The sequence below is a fragment of the Ursus americanus genome, chromosome 1, assembly GCF_024610735.1.
Source record: "Ursus americanus isolate L20-20 chromosome 1, mUrsAme1.1.p, whole genome shotgun sequence".
In the NCBI taxonomy this organism is placed as follows: Eukaryota; Metazoa; Chordata; class Mammalia; order Carnivora; family Ursidae; genus Ursus; species Ursus americanus.
The window spans coordinates 34,885,319-34,908,590 of record NC_142127.1 but is presented as its reverse complement, the minus strand read 5'-3'; the positions used below and the strand labels follow the sequence as shown (position 1 = coordinate 34,908,590).

Sequence of the window (23,272 nt, the reverse complement as noted above, 5' to 3'; positions counted from 1 at the left end):
TTTGAGGAAATATTTTCCCCATGAATGTACGACTATAACCCAATGGACAACATAACAATTTGTTCAAGAAAAAAACATCATTTTGTTCCAGATATGAAATCTTAATATCCAGGAGGATAACCAACACATATGACTTTCAGCCCTGGAGGAAGCACTGGGTAAGAAAGTTCTGAAGGTGGAGTAGAGGATAAAAAGAGGCACCTACCAGTCAATGTGAGAAGCCAGCAACTGCAGCCATTGAAGTCAAACCAGGAAAGGTGAGTTGGTAGAGATGTCTATGGAAAGCTGCTGTCTCTATGGGTCTTTAGTCAATGGTGATGGGCAGTTGGTGGAGGTTGGACATGGAGTGGAGGAGAATGAGGAGAAGATAAAATCTCTTACAACCTGTGTGTTCATCTTGTCAGCACATGAAGTGATAAAAGCTACATTTCCACTTTCCAAATCTCACGCAAATTTTCCTTTTAGCCAGTGTAATCCAGAACCATACAAAGAATGGTACCAGAGGAGCAAAACAAGGCTTGGGCCTATTAAATCAAGAGAAGTTTAAGTGAATGTAGTTAGGCTGAGAACAAAGGCTAGTAGATTAAAGATGGCTGCAGATTCTTTAAGAAAAAAAAATGGCTGCAAATTCTTAATTGTTTCTCCATCCATGGGTTGAGGCTATGCCTCCTCCCATTGAATCCTGGTTGGGCTTTGAGATGCTCTTTGGTTTGCAGAAGTGAAGCGATGTCTGTTCCTGGCCTAGCCTTTAAGAGATTTTGCAAGCAGTCTAATTGACTGGAGCGTCAGCCACACTCCTCCTGGCTCCACCCCTAGGTCAGTACTGAGGCCATACTTTCCTCCAGGTGCTCCTACCTAATGGCTGATCATGGCAGGGGTGTTAATGCAGACCCATTGCTATGATGCTTTAACTTATGACTTTGGCTTGAGTATTCCTTATTGGCCTGGCAGAAACATAATCAGAACTCTGCTACAACCTGAAATTCCTTTTACCTGACCTTCCTTCACAGGTTGTAGACCTTCCATGGCTTCCTTTCTGTTTATCCTTCATAGACATTTCTCGAGAGAAATGTCCTACACATCTAACCCCATCTTGCTATCTGCTTCTTGGAAGACCTGAATTAACATGACCAGTCTGTGATGCAGCAACACATAACTGAAACAGCTGGCCATTCTTCCACAATCATCTAAGACTGACCTCATGTCATGTAATGAGATTCTATTCAATTAAGATATGTTTACAAAATGTCCAATTATTCATGGTTATTCCTTTATAAACTCTATATAAATCACAAATTAGGAAAAATATCCTTTGTTCAATTAGGCATTCTTTTGTTTTTAATAATATGATGTATATTTTGAAAAGAAATATCACACTCATAAAAATGTAGTCTTCAGATTTAATCAACAGATCTTTTCTGAGTGCCTGCTTTCTGAGAGGTAAGAAACCCCGGGGAAAAAAAACAAATTGATAGGACAAAGAGTGTATCTTCAAGAAGTATGTTTAGGGGCGCCTGGGTGGCACAGCAGTTAAGCGTCTGCCTTCGGCTCAGGGCGTGATCCTGGCGTTATGGGATCGAGCCCCACATCAGGCTCCTCCACTATGAGCCTGCTTCTTCCTCTCCCAGTCCCCCTGCTTGTGTTCCCTCTCTCGCTGGCTGTCTCTCTGTCGAATAAATAAATAAATAAATAAATAAATAAATAAATAAATAAATAAATAAATATGTTTAGTACTATGGAGAAAATGAATAGACAAAATCAACAACCTTATGAGGTTAACTCCTGGTTGGTCTACTCTCTTCATCTGTTCCTTACTGGAATAGGCCAATCATTAACCACAGGAACATCTGCATTTGGCTAGGGTTTGCAGGAAGAGGGTGTGTAAAGGAAGATAAAGAACCAGCAAACAGAACAAAAATAAAAGCAAAAAAGAACTTTAAAAAAAACTAATTATAGATTCAGCAAGAATTAGAATGGTTCATGGAAAGAAAAGGGGACTTTCAAGGTAAGCCAGACCTTTTCACACTGGTAGCCTAATTTTATTGTCAAAACTATCAGCAAAGTGGAGCACACTAACCTGATACAGAGAACTTGCTGCTTAGAGAACTTGAGAATCCGGAGCATCACGGGTTCTTCACATGGTAGCAAGGATTCAATACCACTCTGTCTAATTTGTTCAAACATGTTCAAACATGTTCGTAACTTACTGGAATTCAGAGAATACAAAAGGAAATTCGAAGCCACAAAAACTAGGAAGGAAGAAAACAGAAAAAATTACATAAATAAGGAAGAGGTCATTAGAAACCTTCAAGATTACAAATTCATAAAGTGGGAAATTCCATTTCAAGGAGTATGTAACAAAGGAACCACAACATAACTCTTTAAAAAAAAAAAGACTTTGAATTTCAACATAAATCTTTTTTTTTTTTTTTTTTTTTTTTTTTAACTTTCCATTTTCCTTCTAATTCCTGGCTGGTGGAAAGTAGAAAATTCTTTAAATTCTACAATCAGAACTCTGGGCCCCCTTTGAAAAAAAATTATTAAACCAGGCAAGTTAGCTCAATGAGTTGTTATAACTTAATAATAATAATGGCCTCCTTTATTGAGTAATGTTATGTGTCAGACAATGCATTCAATGTGCTATCTCATTTAATCTTTTCCAGAGGATGTCGAGTGGGCACTATTTCAGCCCCACTTTGTAGATGAGGACTCCGGCTCACAAAGTTAAAATTCACACAGCCTGCAAATAGTGGAGGCGAGCCTCAAACTTTGGCAAAGTCTTGTCTCTATGTCCTTTCATTTGTAGTTCAACTGCAGTTTTAAAATTGTATTTGTTTATTTTTTAAAAAGTTTTATAATCTCATGGTTGAAATTCCAAATGTTAGTAATCAATGTTAGATTTTGACATGTCCTAAAAGAAAAATTACAAGCATAAATAAACAATATATATGTGTGTGTGTGTGTGTGTGTACATAGTTGCTACTTTTAAAACATAAACTATCACACAATGTAGGCTTCTCTACAACTTGTTTTTAAAATTTACAATATCTGCTTAGAAAAAACTTTTTTTATGGCCATCTAGTCTTTTTTTTTATCATAATTTGTTAACCAGCCCACTATCGGTGGACATTTAGATTACTCTCAATCCTTTGCAATTATAACATGAATAACCTTGTATTTACTTCATCTTACATTTTCCCCAAGCTCCTCAATCTAGTTCCTATCCATGCTACCTCTCTGAGGGACCCAAATCATTCTTGGTATAACTCTGACATATTTTTTTTTTTCAGTTAGAACTTTTTTTTTTTTTTTAATTTAGAACATTTTGAGATATGCCAATCTGTAGTATCTTCATTAGGCAGGGAGGTCTGAACATGAATGTTTACCTCAAAGCATTTGTTAAACCAATAGAACAAATGGGAGACAATGTTAGAAAAAAGGAGGCACATGGTTTGAGGACAATTACGAGTGACAATCAAGTTTAGCCATCAGGTCTTTTCTAAGTAATGACTCCTATGTTTTAGGAAAAACTGCTCTTTAGAAACTAACCTCCCACAAATATATATCCCAGCTAACACACCACATGTGTTTTGCCAGCTAATTCTCTCACCAAACATTTGTCTGATGCCTAGACATACTTTAAAGAGCTCTAGAAACCAGAATAATTAGTCCTAGAGGTTATTTTTTTTTCCACCCATATTACGTATTTGGAAAGTCAATTCATAAAACTGAACAACATCTTCAGCAAATACATTTTATTTTGAGCTCTTTGGAGGATACTTATTATATAAACCCACAGTAATGTTATGAATGATACTATTCTTGTTAATAACAAGGACTTTGGAAGTTTTAATGCTTCTATTTTGAAGATATTTACTAATTCTATCTGTTCTTTGAACATTTGTTCTTTCTGGTTCCTTCTTTCTGATTATGCCAATCCTTTTCCATTGCAATCTTATCTCACCCCATTAAGAAGAATAAGCTTTATTAAAGCTCTTTAAGGGCAGGTCAGTAGAGTGAAACCCTCATATATTAAAGTTAGAAGCTTAGAGGATGTTCAATAAACGCTATTGCTGTGATGACGATAAAATGACCTTTGCCCAAGATAAGTAGGAATTAAGACAGAGGAGACTTCTTTAGCTTTAGGTTGCTCGTCTTCTGTTAACTCCTGATGGTCAGAGGTTGAGCAGTCTCCAATGCTTTAGCATCACTAAGCGAGGGTTCATTGTTATCAATCTTGCTTCAGAAATCTTCCCAGCATACAGATGACATCGTGAAAATATTTCTCATGCAGACTAATTTACATCTAGCTTTTGTTCTCAATGGAATGATCATGAAGACACTTACTGAGTGTCGAAGGGATAAAAGACCACAAGCTATTTCTAAAGTGTAGGTGAGCACTTCCTCAAGCAAGTAGTATCATTCAGTTATGAATTCATCAATTAAATATTCATTATGCGCCTACTTTGTCCCAGCTACTAGGGTAGGAGCTGATGGTGAAGAAGGCATGATCTTTCTGTCTAGTAGGAGATACATATATAAACAAATGAATGTTATAGCATAGTAGAGCTATAGTAATAATAATAATAATAATAATAATAATAATAATAATAATTTTTAAAATTAGCAGCTGGAATGGCCAACAGGTTTCATTTTATCCACTACACCTCAGAGTTTGCTGTTAGCTTCTAGAACATGATTTAGAAGGGTTTGAAATGGAGTCAGAGACCTGATCAGTCAGTGATGGCTATGGGATAGAGGTCAGTCTGCACGTTGTCTATTTGCTGTCTCTGCTGTGTAGTGTAGAAAAGGTGTACGCAGAGGAGGGGGGGACCCGAAGCTTTAGAGGAGAGTTGACATCTGTGATGAGCCTTGAAAACTGGACTTAACTATGTAGAAACTGGTAAAGGGCAGTGAAAGCAAAGGGGAAAGGAGGAAGAAAGACAAAAGTTATAAAGTAGCTTCAGTGTTACATTCAGCACTGCCTGTAACTAGGAAGTGGGTTGGAAAAGAAGTCCAGGAATGACAGGCTGGTGTTCAACAGGACACACTCATAGGTCCCATTTCATGTACGCTGAGCAGTTGGAACGTAATCCCCCAGGCCAGCGTTCCCAGGAACTGCAGTCCCCAGATCACTTGTATCTGAATTTTCCAAGACATTTGTTAAGACAATCTGGATATGGGGTTGAGAATCTTCATTTTTCACAAGCTTTCTAGGTGACTAAAAGTTGGGAGCTCACAGTAGGAAACCAGGATGGCATGAGGATTAGACTTTTCAGGAAATTTTCATGCTGGCAGTTAACTCACATGTTCACAATATCTCCCACACTAGAGGCGGACCAGGCTGCTGGTCACTACCGGCTCCTGTATCTGTAGCCTCTTCGAGACCCCATCGCAGGCCAGGACACAGCAGCATTCCAGCTCTTTACTGTTTAGTTAGTAAGAACTTGCAGTGTAGGGAGCAAATTATAATGTTAGAATTTAATTGAAATTGGAAGTGTACACTCAGTTTAATCTGCACATTTTTTAGTAAATTAGAGCAAAAGGAGATATTTCGTCCTGGTCAGAAACATCTTTTCAGCTGTGGAGATAAAAAGCTTTAGCAAAGGCATAATTCGCTGTCGTCACGATGGTCCAGGTCGTGGCTAGGTTTGCAAGACTCAGCTACTTTCAGCTGCAGACTTTGGCTGGTTTATCACAGAAAACAAAGGGAAAAGCAACTGCTATCTAATGGAGCGCCCTACTTCATTAAGTGAACTTTTCCAAGTAGGTCGGTAGCCCACACTAATTGAGATTTTTTCCCTATTTATCTATATATATAGTATACACTCCAGTGGTTTTTTTTTTTTCTTTGAATGCATGTTGATAAAATACAACCAGAGATTTCAGATAAAGATAAGAAAATCCTGAGAGGTGGGAGGTGATTACTCTATAAAAATGTTTATCATTGTTATTATTTTATGGTACATGTTATAGAAAATACTCACTACATGACATTTATCTAAAAGCACTGGTTCATTCATTCACTTCTTTATTCCAAGGAAATTTATTGACTTTATAGCATATAGACACTCCTATAGACTCTTGACTATGACTACAGTTTCACCTATAACAAATGCTTTGAAGGAAAGTCACATACCATGGACTAGCAAACAGGAGAAACAGAGTCCATATTTAGGGTTAGGGAAAAAAACCCTAGAGAGTGACACTTGTCGTTGAGCTGTGAACTAAGAGTAAGTAATTATGAACTGGGGATATGGGAGTGGATTCTAGGTAAAGAGCAGTTCATATTTTCAGGCCAGGAGAATGACCAGTTTCGGGAATGTAAAATGGTGAGGGGTGGGGAAAAAGAGCTTGTGCAAATGGAGAATGAAGAGTTACACAGGGGCTGGCCATGCAAAGTCTTCAGCCATGTATAATATTTAGGTCTTTTATTCAAGCACTTAATAAGATCAGTTAAGACTTATTAAGTATACACCATGCATCAGGTTCTGTAAGTGTATTTTAAACTCAGTTCACTTGCCTGCTGACACACAGCCCAGTCCTCCCCACCCCTGAAGCTCCCTTGACCAAAGCAGCTGCCGCCTCTAAAATTATGCCCATTTCCTGGGGCAACCCTCATCCAGTGACTGATTAACATAGGTAAAGGCCTCCTCCCTTCACTATTGTAAAGTAAAAACATATTTATGAAAAATCAGTATGCATCTTTATACAAAACCTTTCAGTGAATGAGTTCACCATGGTCATTTTGGCTACTGACCTATCAGAGTAAACATTATCTGAGAAATACAGAATATGTAACATCATATCCACAAGTATACTGCTTTGATTCCTCACATAAAATATAAACAGCATAATATCAATAAAATCAATAAAATAATAATCAGATAATCAAATAAAATGGCTTTTAATGGAATTGGTCAAATACATTGAAGGAGGCAGCAAATTTGTGGAGACTCGTTTATCGACAGTAAGCAATTCATAAATGTCAAATTAAAAAGCAGATTTTCTTCTATTCTTATCTCTTCCACACCTTTGCATTGATTGATATTGTTGAACCTTTCTTAAACTCTGTACCCTTGCTTTCATGACATTATATCCCCTGGTTTCTCCTCAGATTTTTTGGACGATTCCTTTTCTGTCTCTGTCCTCGAGCCCTCGAGTTGGAAAGTGTAAGCAGTCATACAACTCAAGGCTCACATCTACTCCTATCACTCTTTTCATTTCTATTATTACTCTATTGTAATATTGACTCTTCTCATAATTTCAACCATTTTTATGATTTAGCTACTTCATAAATGATGAAAAGACATTTTCCAAATGTCTTTTTTAATCCCCAGCTGATTCCTCTGGCTTAAAATCTCCACCTTCAGGTGTTTGCTGTATACTTTCAAAGCTGGGTATAAAAACTCAAAACAAACCAAAGCAAAAGTCCTAAACAGAAATCTTAGGGGTTTTTTTCCCCCCAAAGTTATTTTTCTCTCTATCTTCTCTATCTCAACTAATGGCTAAATGTATACATGTCCTATGAATCTTCCCTCCTTAATATTTCTAAAATCAGCCCACTATTTCAGATCCAGCCTCCACTTGGCAAAAGCAGGTTTTCTTTACCTCTTACTTTGGCCTCCGACCTTATCCCCCTCAAATTTATCTTTCATTCTGCTACCAGAGTGATCCACAGAAAATCCAAATTCAATGTGTCATTTCCCACTGAAGAATCCTTTGGTGCTTTCTTATTTTCTACAAATAAATTCCCAAATCCTTGGGCTGACCCATACATTTCTGAAGATATGGCCCCTGATTACCCTGCTAGCACTAGATCTTATCTTCATGTAAATGATTCATGGAGCATTCTGTATGGTACTTAGTAGCACACAAAACACATTCAGAAATGAATTAATAAATGAATGCTAGAAATATGGTGATAGATTATCATGGATGACTGGACAAAAAGATCTATAGGCAACAAAAGCAAAGGGACGTACCAACATCGCCAATAGCTAAGGAGTAGTGCTGGATAATAAAACAGCTGACGTAGCAATCTGAACACATATGCTGCACCAATAAGATGGTTAATTTGTGCACTGACTGGTATCTGTTTGCTCTAGGACTAGATACAAATAAAACCTCCTCAGAACAATTGGGCAAAATCTTTTCAAAATGAAATATTCCATAACACCATTCCTATTTTAAGTAGTCCTTGCCTGTTTTGAATTAGAGACCCCTTCTGTGGCAATTATATGAATGCAAAAGGCCCTTTTAGAAGAGAAGTGTATATGAATCTGCATTCACAAAGTTTACATAAATTTCAGTCCCTTTACTGAGCTTAGCTTAAAAATTCTTGCTATAATCAATCTTTAATGCTAATTAAATCTTCCCTATTACTTGGTTAGGTGAGGCTTAAAAGTCATATCAAGAAAAATGGCGATAGTATTATATACTCAGAGTATTAGATGATAAGTACTCTATTAGAGTAGACGATAAAATCAAAAGGCAAGTGACTGGTTTAAGAATAATAAGTCAATTAAATATTAGTTTTATTATTAGTTAAGATTTGTGTTATGAAGTAAGATGTGTACCGTATGCTAATAGTTTCAGAGGGGCACGTTGCTGAGTAGACGCACACGTGATATTTGAACACATGTCTATTCATATAGAAATAACTGTGAAAGTCAAAAAACATGGCTATTCAGATTTAACCTAAAAAATCCAGATGGTTGTCTCATGTGTATGTTAATTTTTAAAATATATTTATCTGGACTTTCAGTCTTACTTTTCCCTTTGAATTTAGGACACACACAGAGAGGCAAAAATATAACAATGCTTTAACATTACTCAAAGCATTTAATTAAAGAATAAACATTGTCATTCACTTCATCAGCCCCATAGGCGAAGATTACATTATTTAAGGAAAAGAGAATGAAGAGCTGAGCTATAAGTGGGTGATTCAGAGCTGTATAAACACCCCTCCTGGAGTACTCAGTCAGACTCTTACCCTCCATCAAGCTCAGGACTGAGAGTCAGAATTATATGGACGATTTCCCCATCTTGCCACTTTGCCATCTGTCCTAAAGTAATCATTATTTTTCTACAACAATTGTATTGTGGAATCTTCATTAAGGAACAAACCACTACTTGGAACAATTAGACTGGCATTGAGGCTGTTGGCCCAGCAAAGCACATTATTCACAAATTCCACATGCTCCACATATGTTGGTTCCATTGCAGTCAAAACTGAAAGTATAGTTTTAGCTTGATTGAGAGCTTAGAAGTAAAGACTATTAAATCCAGTATATAAAACCAAATTTCAATTTTAGGTAAGGAGCCAAAGTCCAGACCTTTGGAAGTCTTCTTAATTGTGGGCAGTAACTGGTTAATTAGATACTTTCACTTTACGATGTGTTCATTGACCACGGTTCTGTTTAGAGCTTCCCATTTGATTTTTATTCCTTTCCTTTGTACTGGCAGCAATTACAGATGTTGGTTGAACTGGCTCACAACCACTGAAATAAGTGAAAGATTTTGTGTGTTTGGCAATCTCATAATGTCACGCCCTACTAACTCTCCCTAAGAATTGAAATAATTTTAAATGATATGTGTACTAGATGAAAATACTAGATCAGTGTTCTCTTTATTCCTTTGTTCAATAGCATGCAATCAATACCTGCACAAGCATATGTGATCAGTATGAAGCCCTGGAATAAAAGGTATGTTTAAAGCAATTGGGAGATGGCTGTATTTATATATTGTTACACAATAACAGAATCAAAATAGTAGATCTCATCAAGCTACTTTTTGTTTTGTTTTCTGGTCCATCAGTCATTTCTTTTGCTTGTGTTCTGTTTGCTTCTGTTTGGCAGTTAGTGAAAGTAAAACACATATGACAAACAAAGGCTATTTCCTATGCATAAAATTATCTAGGATTTCTTTTTCTTAAAAGATTTAAAATATTTAATCATGAATTTTCATGCTCCTGATGGCTAACAGAAATATCTAGGATACTTTGGGCAGACTCAAAACTAGAGAACACCAGGTCAGCGTGGAAGAAATGGCAAGTCGATATATGTCATATTTGTACTACTTTACCATTCCCAAATTCCTTTTTGTCTGTGCAGAAAGGTAGGGTGTTCTTCTAAACCAAACGTATTATTTTAATAGGTAGTATAAAGAATTAGGAAGAACGTTTTCCACAATGTATTTGTAGGAGAAATGGAAATCTTCTGTTGAAGAAAAGTAGTTAGGAATTTTACAAGAATAATCCGCCAAGTTATTATTTTATTAATAACAATTGTCCTTTTCTGATATGGAAGCAAAAACTAATACCTTCTCTAATAACCCTGCTTTGCCAAGCTTAAATCTAAAATATTGTCAAATATAGGTGAAATACACTTTACATCCATAAAGATGGCTATTATAAAAACATAGAAAATAAGTATTGGCAAAGATGTAGAGAAATTGGAACCCTGGTAGTGTGAAGATAAAATGATGCATCTACTTTGGAAAACAATACGGCAGTTCCTCAAAAAATTAAAAATAGAATTACCATATGATCCAGCAATTTCACTTCTGGGCATATATTCAAACTAATTGAAAGCAGGGACTATAGCCATGTTTATAGCAGCATTATTCATAATAGCCAAAAACTGGAAACAACCCAAGTGTCCATCAATAGATGAGCAGATGAACAAATGTGGTATATACATACAATGGAGTATTATTCAGCCTCAAAAAGGAAGGAAATTCTGAAAAGTGCTACAATACGGATGAACCTTGAAGACATTATGCTAAGTGAAATAAACCAGTCACAAAAGCACAAATAATATACGATTCCACTTGTATGAGGTACCCAAAGTAGTCACAGAGACTGAAAATAGAATGATGGTGGCCAGGGACGGATCTGTAAGATGAAAAGAGTTCTGGAGTACATGGTGGTAATGGTTGTACAACAGTGTGAATGTATTAAAACCACTGACCTATACACTTAAAAATGGTTAAAACAGTAAATTTATGGTATGTATATTTTACCATAATTTTAAAAAATAATTTTTTAAAGTTTTATTTAGTGAAGCAATCTCTACACCCAACATGGGGCTCAAACTCATGACCCCAAGATTGAGTCTCACTCTCTTCTGACTGAGGCAACCAAACACCCCAAAAAAAGTAAAATGATTTTTAAATATAGATGAAATAAGATTTAAAATATTTATTCTTTCTTATAAAGTCCCTGTATGACCCAAATGTGATTGTTGAATTTTCTGTCTATATTAGTTTGTATATATAACTAGGTAACATAACTGAAAACGTGTTCACCTTCCTTCCACAAGTACAGCTCTGTTGCACCTTTCTTTTTTTTTTAAGATTTTATTTATTTATTTGTCAGAGAGAGAGAGTACAAGCAGGGGGAGTGGCAGGCAGAGGGAGAGGGTGAAGCGGGCTCCCCACAGAGCAGGGAGCCTGATGTAGGGCTTGATCCCAGGACCCTAAGATCACAACCTGAGCCGAAGGCAGACGCTTAACCAACTGAGCCACCCAGGTGCCCCTGTGTTGCACTTTTCTGTTTCATCTGCCTGACTTTTCTCAGGGTATAGCTATCTACTGGAAACTGTATGGACATAACCGAAATAAGAAACCCAGCTTCCATGAGCGGCTTCTGTGTAACAGCCTGTTTCTGATCAGCTAACAGCAGATAGCCCCAGATTCCTGGAAATGGATATATAAATTGCTATTAAAAAGTTAAAAATTAGAGAAACCAATCCATTTGAAAACATGGTAATGAATGCATTATATAAATAAGGGAAAATTGTCTGGAAATACAGAACAAAGTGTTAATAGCAGCTATTAATTCTTGCTCTTTTAATTTATATTTTTGGTTTTATCCACTTTATAATAAACAATTGAAAGAACAAAAAAAAAAAAAAGAAAGAAAGAAATGTAGTTGTTTTCTCTATTGCAAGATACTAACATCCAGGTAATTATGGATCATTTTGGAATCACATCTCACTTGGGATTTGATGACCTTCTTTCCCAACTCCAAGACTCCTTTTATGAAAACATTGTCCTCTGCTGGAGTTAACAATGAGCTTTATGTAGTACCATCTGCAGGTTTAATTAATGTATGTTTACCTTCTTCTTCAGGTGATTAATGTAAGTGGTATCAAATGTGAGGTCCCACAGGATTTCTTCAGCATTCCTCTTGATAGCTTCCCTTTATTTATTAAGAATGATTTTTATCTTCTAGGGGTGCCTGCGTGGCTCAGTGGGTTAAGTATGGGACTCTTGATTTCAGTTCAGGTCATGATCTTGGGTTATGATCTCGGGGTCACAGGATCGAGCCCCACCTTGAGCCCCTCATTGGCTCCGCACTCAGTAGGGAATCTGCTTAGGATTCTCTCTTTCCCTGTCCCTTTACCCCTTCCCTCCCACACACACTCTCTCTCATAAATAAATAAATAAATAATTAATTAATTAATTAATTAATTAATTAAAAAATTAAGAATGATCTTTACCCTTGAACGTTTTCTATACTCCTCAGCTAGCTTCTAATCCAGAGCTCTGTTTCAAAGGAATATTGACACTCTGTCTCTGAGAGATGATAAGATGGTTTAACAGCGTTGTAATTACTGTGCCTCTTAATTTTTTTTTAATTAAAAATTACCTCTTAAAAATACATTGTGTAGATGACACTAATGCCACAGCCACATTAAATCTTTCTCTGTCATGTTTTTAAAGCTGACCTCATGCCCAGCCACTGGACCTTATATTACAACTACAGTTCTCTCCTGACAGGAACCTCAGAGAATCCCAAGGTTGTTTGGAGATGTGTAATATAGGCAAAACCAAGGACTATACATATCTCACTCCTCTAGCCTTGGAATGCTACAGCCAGTACCTCAGTAGAGCTGTCCTTAAGGGGGGCTGACGCTGAACATCCCAGAAAATCACAGTGTCTACCAAGCTCAGGTTGTTGAGGGTAACCATTCATGGTGGATCTAAACTTAGCTTTGAGAAACTGAATTGAGGTTGCCTCTAGACACAAGGATTTGAGAAATAAAGCAGTTAGACGAAGCAGCTTGAATAGTGCTTTAATTACTTGTATTTCTTAATTTTCATTAGTGCAGGCAATTAGATAGGTTTCTCCAGCATGAAAATAGGTCATTCAACAATTCTATTACGTTTAGTATTTTTAAACCAAAGAATGAGTCCATACTCCAAAACTAAAAAAAAAATTGTACAATAATTATCATCATCTTTAAGACCAAGTGCCACTAGGAGGTTTTTTTGGTTTTTTTTTTTTTTTAACTCCCACTATTTATATCATGCTCATATTTTTTGTAGCTCTCTCTGTGCTCAATTTGCAAGGATAATGTATCCCCAACACTTTTTTATTTTCTAATAATGCCCCTTGTTTCTTTATAATACAACATGCACAGACTGTGAGGACTCTGATGTCATTTTACCACACAGGCTGGCCCCTCTACCTAGATAGCCCTCTGTGTTCTAGATCTTTGCTTCTTTTCCAAATTCTAATATAAACATAACTTTTCTGTGTCTCATTTTCTTAAAACCACGTTTGAGTGAAAACTAATCTGATGAACTCAAATGCTAATTAGTTCATAAGACTTCATGATAAAATGTCATCCATCTTTGGTAAAAATGAATCTAGACCTCCTAGGGACAATTAACCTAAAAAAATTTATATTGTGTTTGGGATTTCAGACACTGTTTTTGGACTTATGAAAAGACTATTTTTCTTCAGTCAGCTGATTGTTAATATCCGTTAATGCTTTGCTACTTGGCATGTGGACCTCAGATTTCCAGGTCCATCAGTAGACCTAATCAATAATAACCTGAATTTTAACAAGATTCCTAGGGATTTATGTAGACACTAAAACATTTGGTAAACACATTTTAAGTCCCATCATCCTAATACTTATATAATAATATTGTATTTTAATTAATAATATTGTATATATATTAAGACAATGCATTAATACTAATGCACAATGCATATGTACTAAGACCCAATATTTTGAGTTATTCTGTGCAAGCACTGTGGTAAGTATTTGGCATGTGTTATCTTACTTAACCCTCACAATAACTGTATAAGGTAGGTGTATTATTGTAATTTTTCAGACTGTGTGCAGAGCCTGAGAGTTCCCATAGCTCATTTCAGTTCATTGAGCTATTACTTGGAAGAGTCAGGAATTAAACTCAGCCCCATTGAATGCCTGACCATGAGAACTCAACCATATTTGTTCTGTGCAGAAGGGCTTATGCCATTGGGCTTGCTTGGCAAAATGTCAAAGTGGTAAGGAAATTACCTTGGTGGGGTTACCATACCTAGTGTTGGGGGTTGTATCCTCAGATGTAAATTGCCAGGAACAGCATTTTATCCATCCAAATTGGCTAAACAATGCTCGAAAGTTCATAAACCTAAGAAATAAGCACCCATGACATTCTCGTCTTCTTACCTTTCTCTCCTGGGTCAGTTCAGCACCATTGTTAGCCATGCAAAATTGATTTCTGGAAAGTTGATATTGCCTTGTTTCTACTTTCTATGTTACCGTGTTGGGGATTCAAAATCAAAGTTTCAGATATTAGAGATTTCCAAGTATATCAGTAAGTCCACTTGACTTTTCAAAGAAGCAGTACTGGGAAAATGTTTGAATGACTTAGGAATGGCAGCTTTCAAACAGAGAATAACTGGGGAAGCGTACAGAAGTGACAGTATGAAATGGAAAATAGCCAGAAAGGGATTCCAAAATTAGTTTACACTTAATAGGAAAATTCCTCTTTTAATATAAAACTAATATAAGATTATTTATATAACACAGAAGTGCTTAAACTAAAACAAAAATTGAAACCATTCCCAACCTTGTCCTTAAAATTTTACTTTCCAGAAACAACCTTCATTAAGCTAGATGATTAATCTTTAGAGGGCTACCTATCTCTATATTTATCACTTATATTATTTTAATTTTAAAAAATAGAGATTGTATTAAGCATATTATTTTGTACCATGCACTCTTATATTAATAATAAATTATGAACATATCTTAGTGTCAGGATGTGAAGATCTATGTCATTACCTTAATGGCTACAAGTAGTCCATTGTATGGAGCCATACTATAAAAAGAAAAATTTTCTATGGCTAAATATTTGTGTCATTTTGTTTTGCCTTTACTGTGCTGCAAAAAGTATCCTGAATCTGTATCATTGCATACTTATTTCCTAATGTGAATATCTTGGTATACATTTAAGGATAAACTTGACCTACATTGCTAAATTGCTCTTTTTTATGTTTCTTTTTTATGTTATTATTTAAATTCCAGTTAGATAACATAGAGTGTAATGTTAGTTTCAGGTGTAGAATTTTGTGATTCCACACTTATATACAAGTGCCCTCCTTAATCACCATCACCTATTTAACCCAAAGCCCACCCACCACCCTTCTGAAAACCATCAGTTTGTTCTCTATAGTTGAGTCTATTTCTTGGTTTTCCTCTCTCTTTCCACCCATGTTCATTTCTTTTGTTTCTTAAATTCCACATAGAGTGAAATCATATGGTATCTGTCTTTCTCTGACTTATTTTGCTTAGCATAATACACTTTAGCTCCATCCCTGTCATTGCCAATGGCAAGATTTCATTCTTTTTTATGGCTGAGTAATATCCATTTTACATATACCATGGATTCTTTATACATTCATCAATCCACGGACATTTGGGCTCTTTCCATAATTTGGCTATTGTTGATAATGCTGCTATAAAAATCGGGGTGTATGTAACTCTTTGAATTACTATTTTTGTATTCTTTGGCTAAATACCTAGTAGCGCAATTGCTGGATCAAAGGGTAGTTCCATTTTTAACTTTTTGAGGAACCTCCATACATGTTTTTCTGGAGTGGCTGCACCAGTTTTCATTCCCACCAACAGTATAAGAGAGTTCCCCTTTCTTCACATCCTCACCAACACCTGTGTTTCATGTGTTGTTAATTTTAGCCATTCTTATTGGTGTGAGGTAATATCTCATTGTAGTTTTGATTTGTATTTCCCTGATGATGAGGGACGATAAGCATCTTTTCATGTATGTATTGGCCCTCTGTATGTCTTCTTTGGAAAAATATCTATTCATGTTTTCTGCCCATTTTTTATTTGGGTTGTTTTTTGGGTGTTTAGTTTTATATGTTCTTTATATATTTTGAATTCTAAGTCTTTATCAGATATGTCATTTGTAAATATCTTCTCCCATTCCACAGAACGCCTTTACCTTTGAGTTTTGTTGATTGTTTCCTTTGTTATGCAGAAGCTTTTTATCTTGATGAAGTCCCAATAGTTTATTTTTGCTTCTCTTTCCCTTGCCTCAGGAGACCTATGTAGTAAGAAGTTGCTATGGCCGATGTCCAAGAGGTTACTGCCTGTGCTCTCCTCTAGGATTTTAATGGTTTCCTGTCTCACATTTAGGTCTTTAATCCGTTTTGAATTTATTTTTGTAATTAGTATAAGAAAGTGGTCCAGTTGCATTCTTCTGCATGTGGCTATCCAGTTTTCCTAACACTATTTATTGAAGAGACTTTTTTCCATTGGATATTCTTTCCCGCTTTGTCGAATATTAATTGATTGTATAATTGTGGGTTCATTTCTGGGTTTTCTATTCTGTTCTATTGATCTATGTGCCTCTTTGAGCCAGTACCATACTGTCTTGATCACTACAGCTTTGTAATATTAACTTGAAGTCTGAAATTGTGATGCCTACAGATCTGCTTTGCTTTTTCAAAGTTGCTTTGGCTATTCAGGGTCTTTTGTGGTTCCATACAAATTTTTGGATTGTTTATTTTAGTTTTGTAAAAAATGCTGGTGGTATTTTGATAGGCATTGCGTTAAATACGTGGAGTGCTTCGGGTAATACAGACATTTTAACAATATTTGTTCTTCCAATCCATGAGCATGGGATGTTTTTTCATTTCTTTGTGTCATCTTCAATTTCTTTCATTGGTATTTTATAGTTTTCAGTCTACAGATCTTTTACCTCTTTGGTTAGGTTTATTCCTACATACCTTTTGGTTTTTGGTGCAATTATAAATGAGATCAGTTCCTTGATTTCTCTTTCTGCTGCTTCATTATTGGTGCATAGAAATGCAACCGATTTCTATACATTGATTTTGTATCCTGCTACTTTACTGAATTCGTCTATCAGTTCTAGGAGTTTTCTGGTGAAGTCTTTAGGGTTTTCTATATACAGTGTCCTGTCATCTGCAAATAGTGAAAGTTTGACATCCCCCTTACTCATTCAGCTGTCTTTTTTTTTTTTTTCCTTTTTGTTGTCTGATTGCTGTGGCTAGGACTTCAGTACTATGTTAAATAACAGTTGTGAGAATGGATATCCCTGTCTTTTTCCTGACTGTGGAAGAAAAGCTCTCAGAGTTTCCTCACTGAGGATATTAGCTGTGGGGTTTTTGTATATGGCCTTTATTATGTTGATATATGTTCCCTCTAATCCTACTTTGTTGAGGGTTTTTATCATGAGTGGACATTGTACTTTGCCAAATGCTTGTTCTGCATCTATTGGAAGGATCGTATGATTCTTATCCTTTCTTATATTAATGTGGTGTATGTAGCACGTTGATCAATTTGTGAATACTGTATCATCCTTGCAAGTCCAGGAATAAATCCCACTTGATCATGGTGAATAATTTTTTAATGTACTGTTGGATTCAGTTTGCTAGTATGTTATTGAGAAACTTTGCATCCATATTAATCAGGGATATTGGCTTGTAGTTCTGTATTTTACTGGAGTCTTAACCTGGTTTTGCTATTAAGGTAATGCTGGCCACATAGAACGAATTCAGAAGTTTTCCTTTGATTTCTAGCTTTTGGAATAGTTTGAGAATAGTTATTAATTCTTCTTTAAATGCTTGGTTCACCTATGAAACCATCTGGCCCTGGACTTTTGTTTGTTTTACTAGGAAATTTTTTACTACTGATTCAATTTCTTTGCTGGTTATTAGTCTGTTCAAGTTTTCTATTTCTTCCTGTTTCAGTTTTGTCCAATTTGTCGGCGTACAGTTTATCATAATATTCTCTTATAATTGTATTTCTGTGGTGTTGGTTGTTATTTCTCCTCTCTCATTTGTGACTCTATTTGTTTGGGTCCTTTATCTTTTCTTTTTGGTAAGTCTGACTAGGGGGTTATCAATTTTATTAATTTTTTCAAAGAACCAGCTCCTGCTTTCATTGATCTGTTCTATTGTTTTTGTTTGTTTTGTTTTTTGTTTTAGTTTCTATATCATTTATTTCTGCTCTAATCTTTATTATCTCTCTTCTTCTGCTGGCCTTAGGCTTTGTTTGTTCTTCTTTCTCTAGCTCCTTTAGATGTAAATTAAGGTTGTTTATTTGAGATTTTTCTCGCTTGAGGTAGCCTGGTTACTATATACATCCTTCTTAGGACTGCCTTTGCTGTATCCCAAAGGTTTGGACTGTTATGATTTCATTTTCATTTGTTTCCATGTTTGTTTTTTTAAATTTCTTCTTTCATTTCCTGGTTGACCCATTCATTGTTCATTAGCATGTTGTTTAATCTCCATGTATTTGTGGTCTTTCCAAAGTTTTTCTTGTGGTTGACTTCAAGTTTTATAACGTGGTCAGAAAATATGCCCAGTATGATCTCAGTCTTTTTGTATTTGCTAAAATCTGTTTTGTGACCCAGTGTATGGTCTATCCTGGAGAATGTAACATGTGCACTTGAAAAGAATCTGTATTCTGCTGCTTTAGGATAGAATGTTCTGAATATATGTTAAGTCCATCTGGTCCAGTGTGTCATTCAAAGCCATTATTTCCTTGTTGATTTTCTGCTTAGATGATCTGTCCATTGATGTAAGTGGGGTGTTAAAGTCCCCTACTATTATTGTGTTATTTTCAATGAGTTCCTTTATTTTTGTTATTATTTTATAGACGTGGGTGCTTCCATGTTGGGTGCATAAATATTTACAATTGTTAGATCTCTTATCAGATTGTCCCCTTTATTATGATACAGTGTCCTTCTTCATCTCTTGTAATAGTCTTCGGTTTAAAGTCTAAATTGTCCAATATAAATATCGCTACCCCAGTTTTCTTTTGACATCCATTTGCATGATAAATATTTCTCCACCCCCTCACTTTCAATCTGCATGTATCTTTAGGTCTAAAATGAGTCTCTTATAGGCAGCATATAGATGGGTCTCTCTCTCTCTCTCTCTCTCTTTTTTTTTTTTTATCTATTCTGACACCGTATCTCTTTTGACTGGAGCATTTAGTCCACTTACATTCAGAGTGATTATTGATTGATATGTATTTAGTGCCATTTTATTACTTGTTTTGTCATTGTTTCTGGAGTTTTCTCTGTTCCTTTCTTGTCTTTGTCACTTTGGTCTTTCCTTTCCACTCAGAGTCCCCTTTAATATTTCTTGAAGGGCTGGTATAATGGTTATGAACTCCTTTAGTTTTTGTCTGGGAAACTCTTTATCTCCCCTTCTATTCTGAATGATAGCCTTGATGGAGAGGGTATTCTTGGCTGCAGATTTTTCCCATTCAGCACATTGAATAGATCATGCCACCCTCTTCTGGCTTGTCAAGTTTCTGTTGAGAGATATGCAGTTAGCCTTATGGGTCTTCCCTTGTAAGTTGGGGACTTCTTTTGTCTTGCTGTTTTTAAGATTTTTTCTTTATCTCTATATTTTGCAAATTTAATTACAATGTGTTGTGGTGTTGTCCTGCTTTTGTTGGTTTTGATGGGAGTTCTCTGTGCCTCTTGGATCTGGATGTCTGTTTCCCTCTCCAGATTAGGGGATTTTTCAGCTAATATTTCCTCAAATTTTCTGCCCCCTTTTCTCTCTCTTCTTCTCTTGGGACTCCTATTATATGAATGTTATTATGTTTGATAGTGTCACTGAGTTCCCTAAGTCTATCCTCATGTTCCATAATTCTCTCTTTTGTTCAGTTTCATTATTTTCCATTATTTTATCTTGTATATCATGTATTCATTCCTCTGATTCTTCCGTCCTTGTGTTCATTACACCAAGTCTCTTTGAGTCTCAGTTATTACATTTTTCATTCCTGACTCTTTTTTAGCTCCTTTATCTCTGCAGTAAGGGCCTCCCTAAAGTCTTCCATTCGTCTCTCAAGCCCCATGAGTATCCTTATGATTGGTATTTTAAATTCTCCATCAGGCATATTACTTAAATCTGTTCTGCTTAGATCTCTGATTGTGACCTTCGCTTATTCTTTCATTTGGGATGAATTCCACTGTCTTGGCTTTTTGTCTAAGTCTCTGTCTTCTCTGTGTTAGAAAAACGCATTATGTTTTCTGCTCCTGAGAGTACTGGCCTTATGAAGAAGAGATAATGTAGTGTCTGGGGCCTGGCACTTAGGGAGTGTCCCTGGCGTGTGTTGCATGTACTCTGCTGTTGAGTTTTGGCTGCTCTATCCTTCAGGCCAGTCATCTACAGAGGCTCTCTTTGCCTGCAATGGGCAGTATTTGATCACTGGCCAGAGTGTGGTGAGTTTTAAATAGGTGTGCTCTGGTCTGCTTATTAAATGAGACCTGATACTATTTCCACGACAGCTGAAGCCCTGCAGAGCTCTCTGGTTAGCACACATGGTATGGGCAAGGGTTTCTGCAGGTCTCTTGGGGGAGGGTCTCACTATGCTGGGACTGAGGCAACCTTGATCAAGAATGGCAGTCATGCCAGAGTGCAGGGTTGTGGGACCTGGTGTAACCAGGTTAGGCAGCCACTGTCAGGGCTGAGCTGCTTTCTACAGGTGGCTCTGTGTTCACACAGAGGGGTGGGGGAGGGAAATGGTGCCATCCTTCTCTTTTGTCCCCAGAGAGGCATTTCTGTGACTGCCATCCCTCAGGGATGTGCTCCAAGAAGAAGAATCTCCCCACTGTGTGCATTCCTCAGATCTCTGTTTCCACACCATCTGCAACCCCCCCCCCCCCCGCCAAGTTATTTGCTTGCCTTCTTTCTAGGAGCAGGGCAGTGCCCTCAAGACTCTATCCTAGCCAAGCCCACCGACCTCTAAAACTCCAGGCTTTAAGCTCTTCTGGTTGCAAGAACTCATAAAAATCAGCCCCTCTCATTTTCCCAGACAGTGACTTTGGAGAAGTGTTCCTGTGCAAGCTCCTGCATGCTCCTCTCTCTCACCCTTAGTGTGACCACAGCTCCCTCCCCTTTACAGCACTGTGATCCATGTCTCCCCCAAGCCATGATCTGCACTCCCTACCTTCTTTGACGTGGCTTCTTCTCTCCCTTTAGTTGTGGAGTTTGTTCTGTCAGTCTTTAGTTGATTTCTGGGGTATTTAGAATAATTTGATAGTTATTTAGCTGTGTTGGAAGGAAGAAACAAGCCTATAGTCCTCCTACTCTGCCACCATCTTAGCTTCTCCCACCAACTGCTCTCTTTTAAAAAGTGGCATCAGTTGGCACTTCCATCAGCAATGTAGGAGCCTTTAAATGCTTTTTTGGTTGCCTCAGACTTGCAAAAATTTTACCAATATGACAGCTGAAACGTTATATCTTATTGGTATTTTTAAATTTTTATTTATTTGGCTATTAGCAAAATTAAATGTTTTCATATAATTATTGACTATTTATATTTCAATTTTTATAATTTCCTAATGTAATTATTTTGTCTATTTTACATTTTAAAGTTTGTATTACTATCTACAGGATTTATTATTTATTATGGGTGCTAATGGTTTTCACTAAATTATACACTTTTTCTTAGCTTGTAATTTAACTGTAATAGTATCTCTTATACAAATATTTTAAATTTTAGGAAATAAAATCTGTAATTATTTATTAAGATATTTTATCTTCAAATCCAATTTACCTAAAAGGCTACAATCTATTTTTGTTTCTGGAAAATATCATGCATATGTTTATCAGCCAAAACTCAGAACTTAATATATTAAAGTGCAATGCTTCGTATAATTTTTGGTCATCATCAGCATAGCTAGAAAAGTTTATATTTATTTCAGTTTCTATTCTGTACTGATTTTTAGGTCATAATAATAATAACTTTCTAAATTCTTTTTCTTGGCAGTCATTTTGGACTGGAAGTCTGATCCTAAACTTAAGACCTCAGAGAGTATAAGATAAATAAATAAACACATTGTGTCCACAGATCTCTAATCTGGAGTTCACACTTTTACTGCACTGCTCTTCAAACTCTAATAAATGTGATAGATCACTACTAAAGAAGGTTATTATTTCAAACAAATTCTGTGATCCAGGAAGATTCTGTGCAGATCTTGTGAGTGGGGATGGGAGAAACAGAGGGAGAGGGAAAGAGAATATCAAGCAGACTCCCTGCTGAGCGCAGAGCCCAACATGGGGCTCGATCTCAGGACCCTGAGATCATGACCTAAGCCAAAATCAAGAGTCAGATGCTTAACTGACTGAGCCACCCAGGTACCCCTAATAAGCTAATTATTTTAAAATACAGGTGTAATTGCTGTTAACCTTCCCAAAATAAAATAAATTTCAAGCTTGTCAAGCTTAAATTTTTAAAAAGCATTTAAAAATATTGATCAATTTTCCTACCTAACTGATCACGGGCCAAGTGAATCAAAATACTATGTAACCTACTGACACATTTTTAGGATATAGAGACAAGCAGTTTTAAGGTATGTGATCCAAATCTGGATCCAGATACAAAATATTTACCACCATATGTGACATCTTCTATAATTTCCTTCTTGAGTTTTTTTATATATGAAAAGACATTACAACACTCCCTGTATGAAGTCAGAGCTATTAGATGTTAATACCATGTAGCTTAATTTGTGGAAAGTACAAAACAAATATGCTGTTTGGGTGTCACTTTTTTTCAGCATATGTTTTATCCTCCTAGAATTACTTGTCTGACAACAGGTGGCCTCCTAAGAATACAGAATGACAGGTTCTTAGTAACTAAACTGTAAACATTTCTTCCTGGAGAACTAGCAATGCAAGTAAACAAGTCACAGTTTTCACATTAGCAGATTTGAAGAATAACAGCCAAAATTTAACTATTATATATAAAGTGATCATAAGTATTGTTTTCATTATACATAATTAAGGCAGGAGAATGCCTATATGTTGAAGTATTTACAAATAAATATGTAAACATGGTCATTCTATTTTGTTAACTAAATTTACTGAAGGTTATGTATATACACTAACGATTTTGAGACATTGAACATAAATCATTTCTTCCAATCATAAGTATACCTGTCTGGTGCATTAAATTCA

General features: G+C 36.2%; 1 protein-coding gene across 1 annotated transcript in view; it reads right to left on the bottom strand.

Moving 5' to 3' along the window:
* Positions 1–208: 208 nt before the first annotated feature.
* The window catches only part of LOC148110736 (uncharacterized), a 57,700-nt gene continuing 34,636 nt past the window's right edge, over positions 209–23,272 (bottom strand). Inside the window, exons 3-4 of the mRNA XM_087864201.1 lie at positions 2,078–2,249; positions 209–302 (exon numbers count right to left, since the gene is read on the bottom strand). Coding sequence (XP_087720327.1) covers positions 209–302; positions 2,078–2,249 — 266 coding nt within the window. The remainder of the gene's footprint in view (positions 303–2,077; positions 2,250–23,272) is intronic.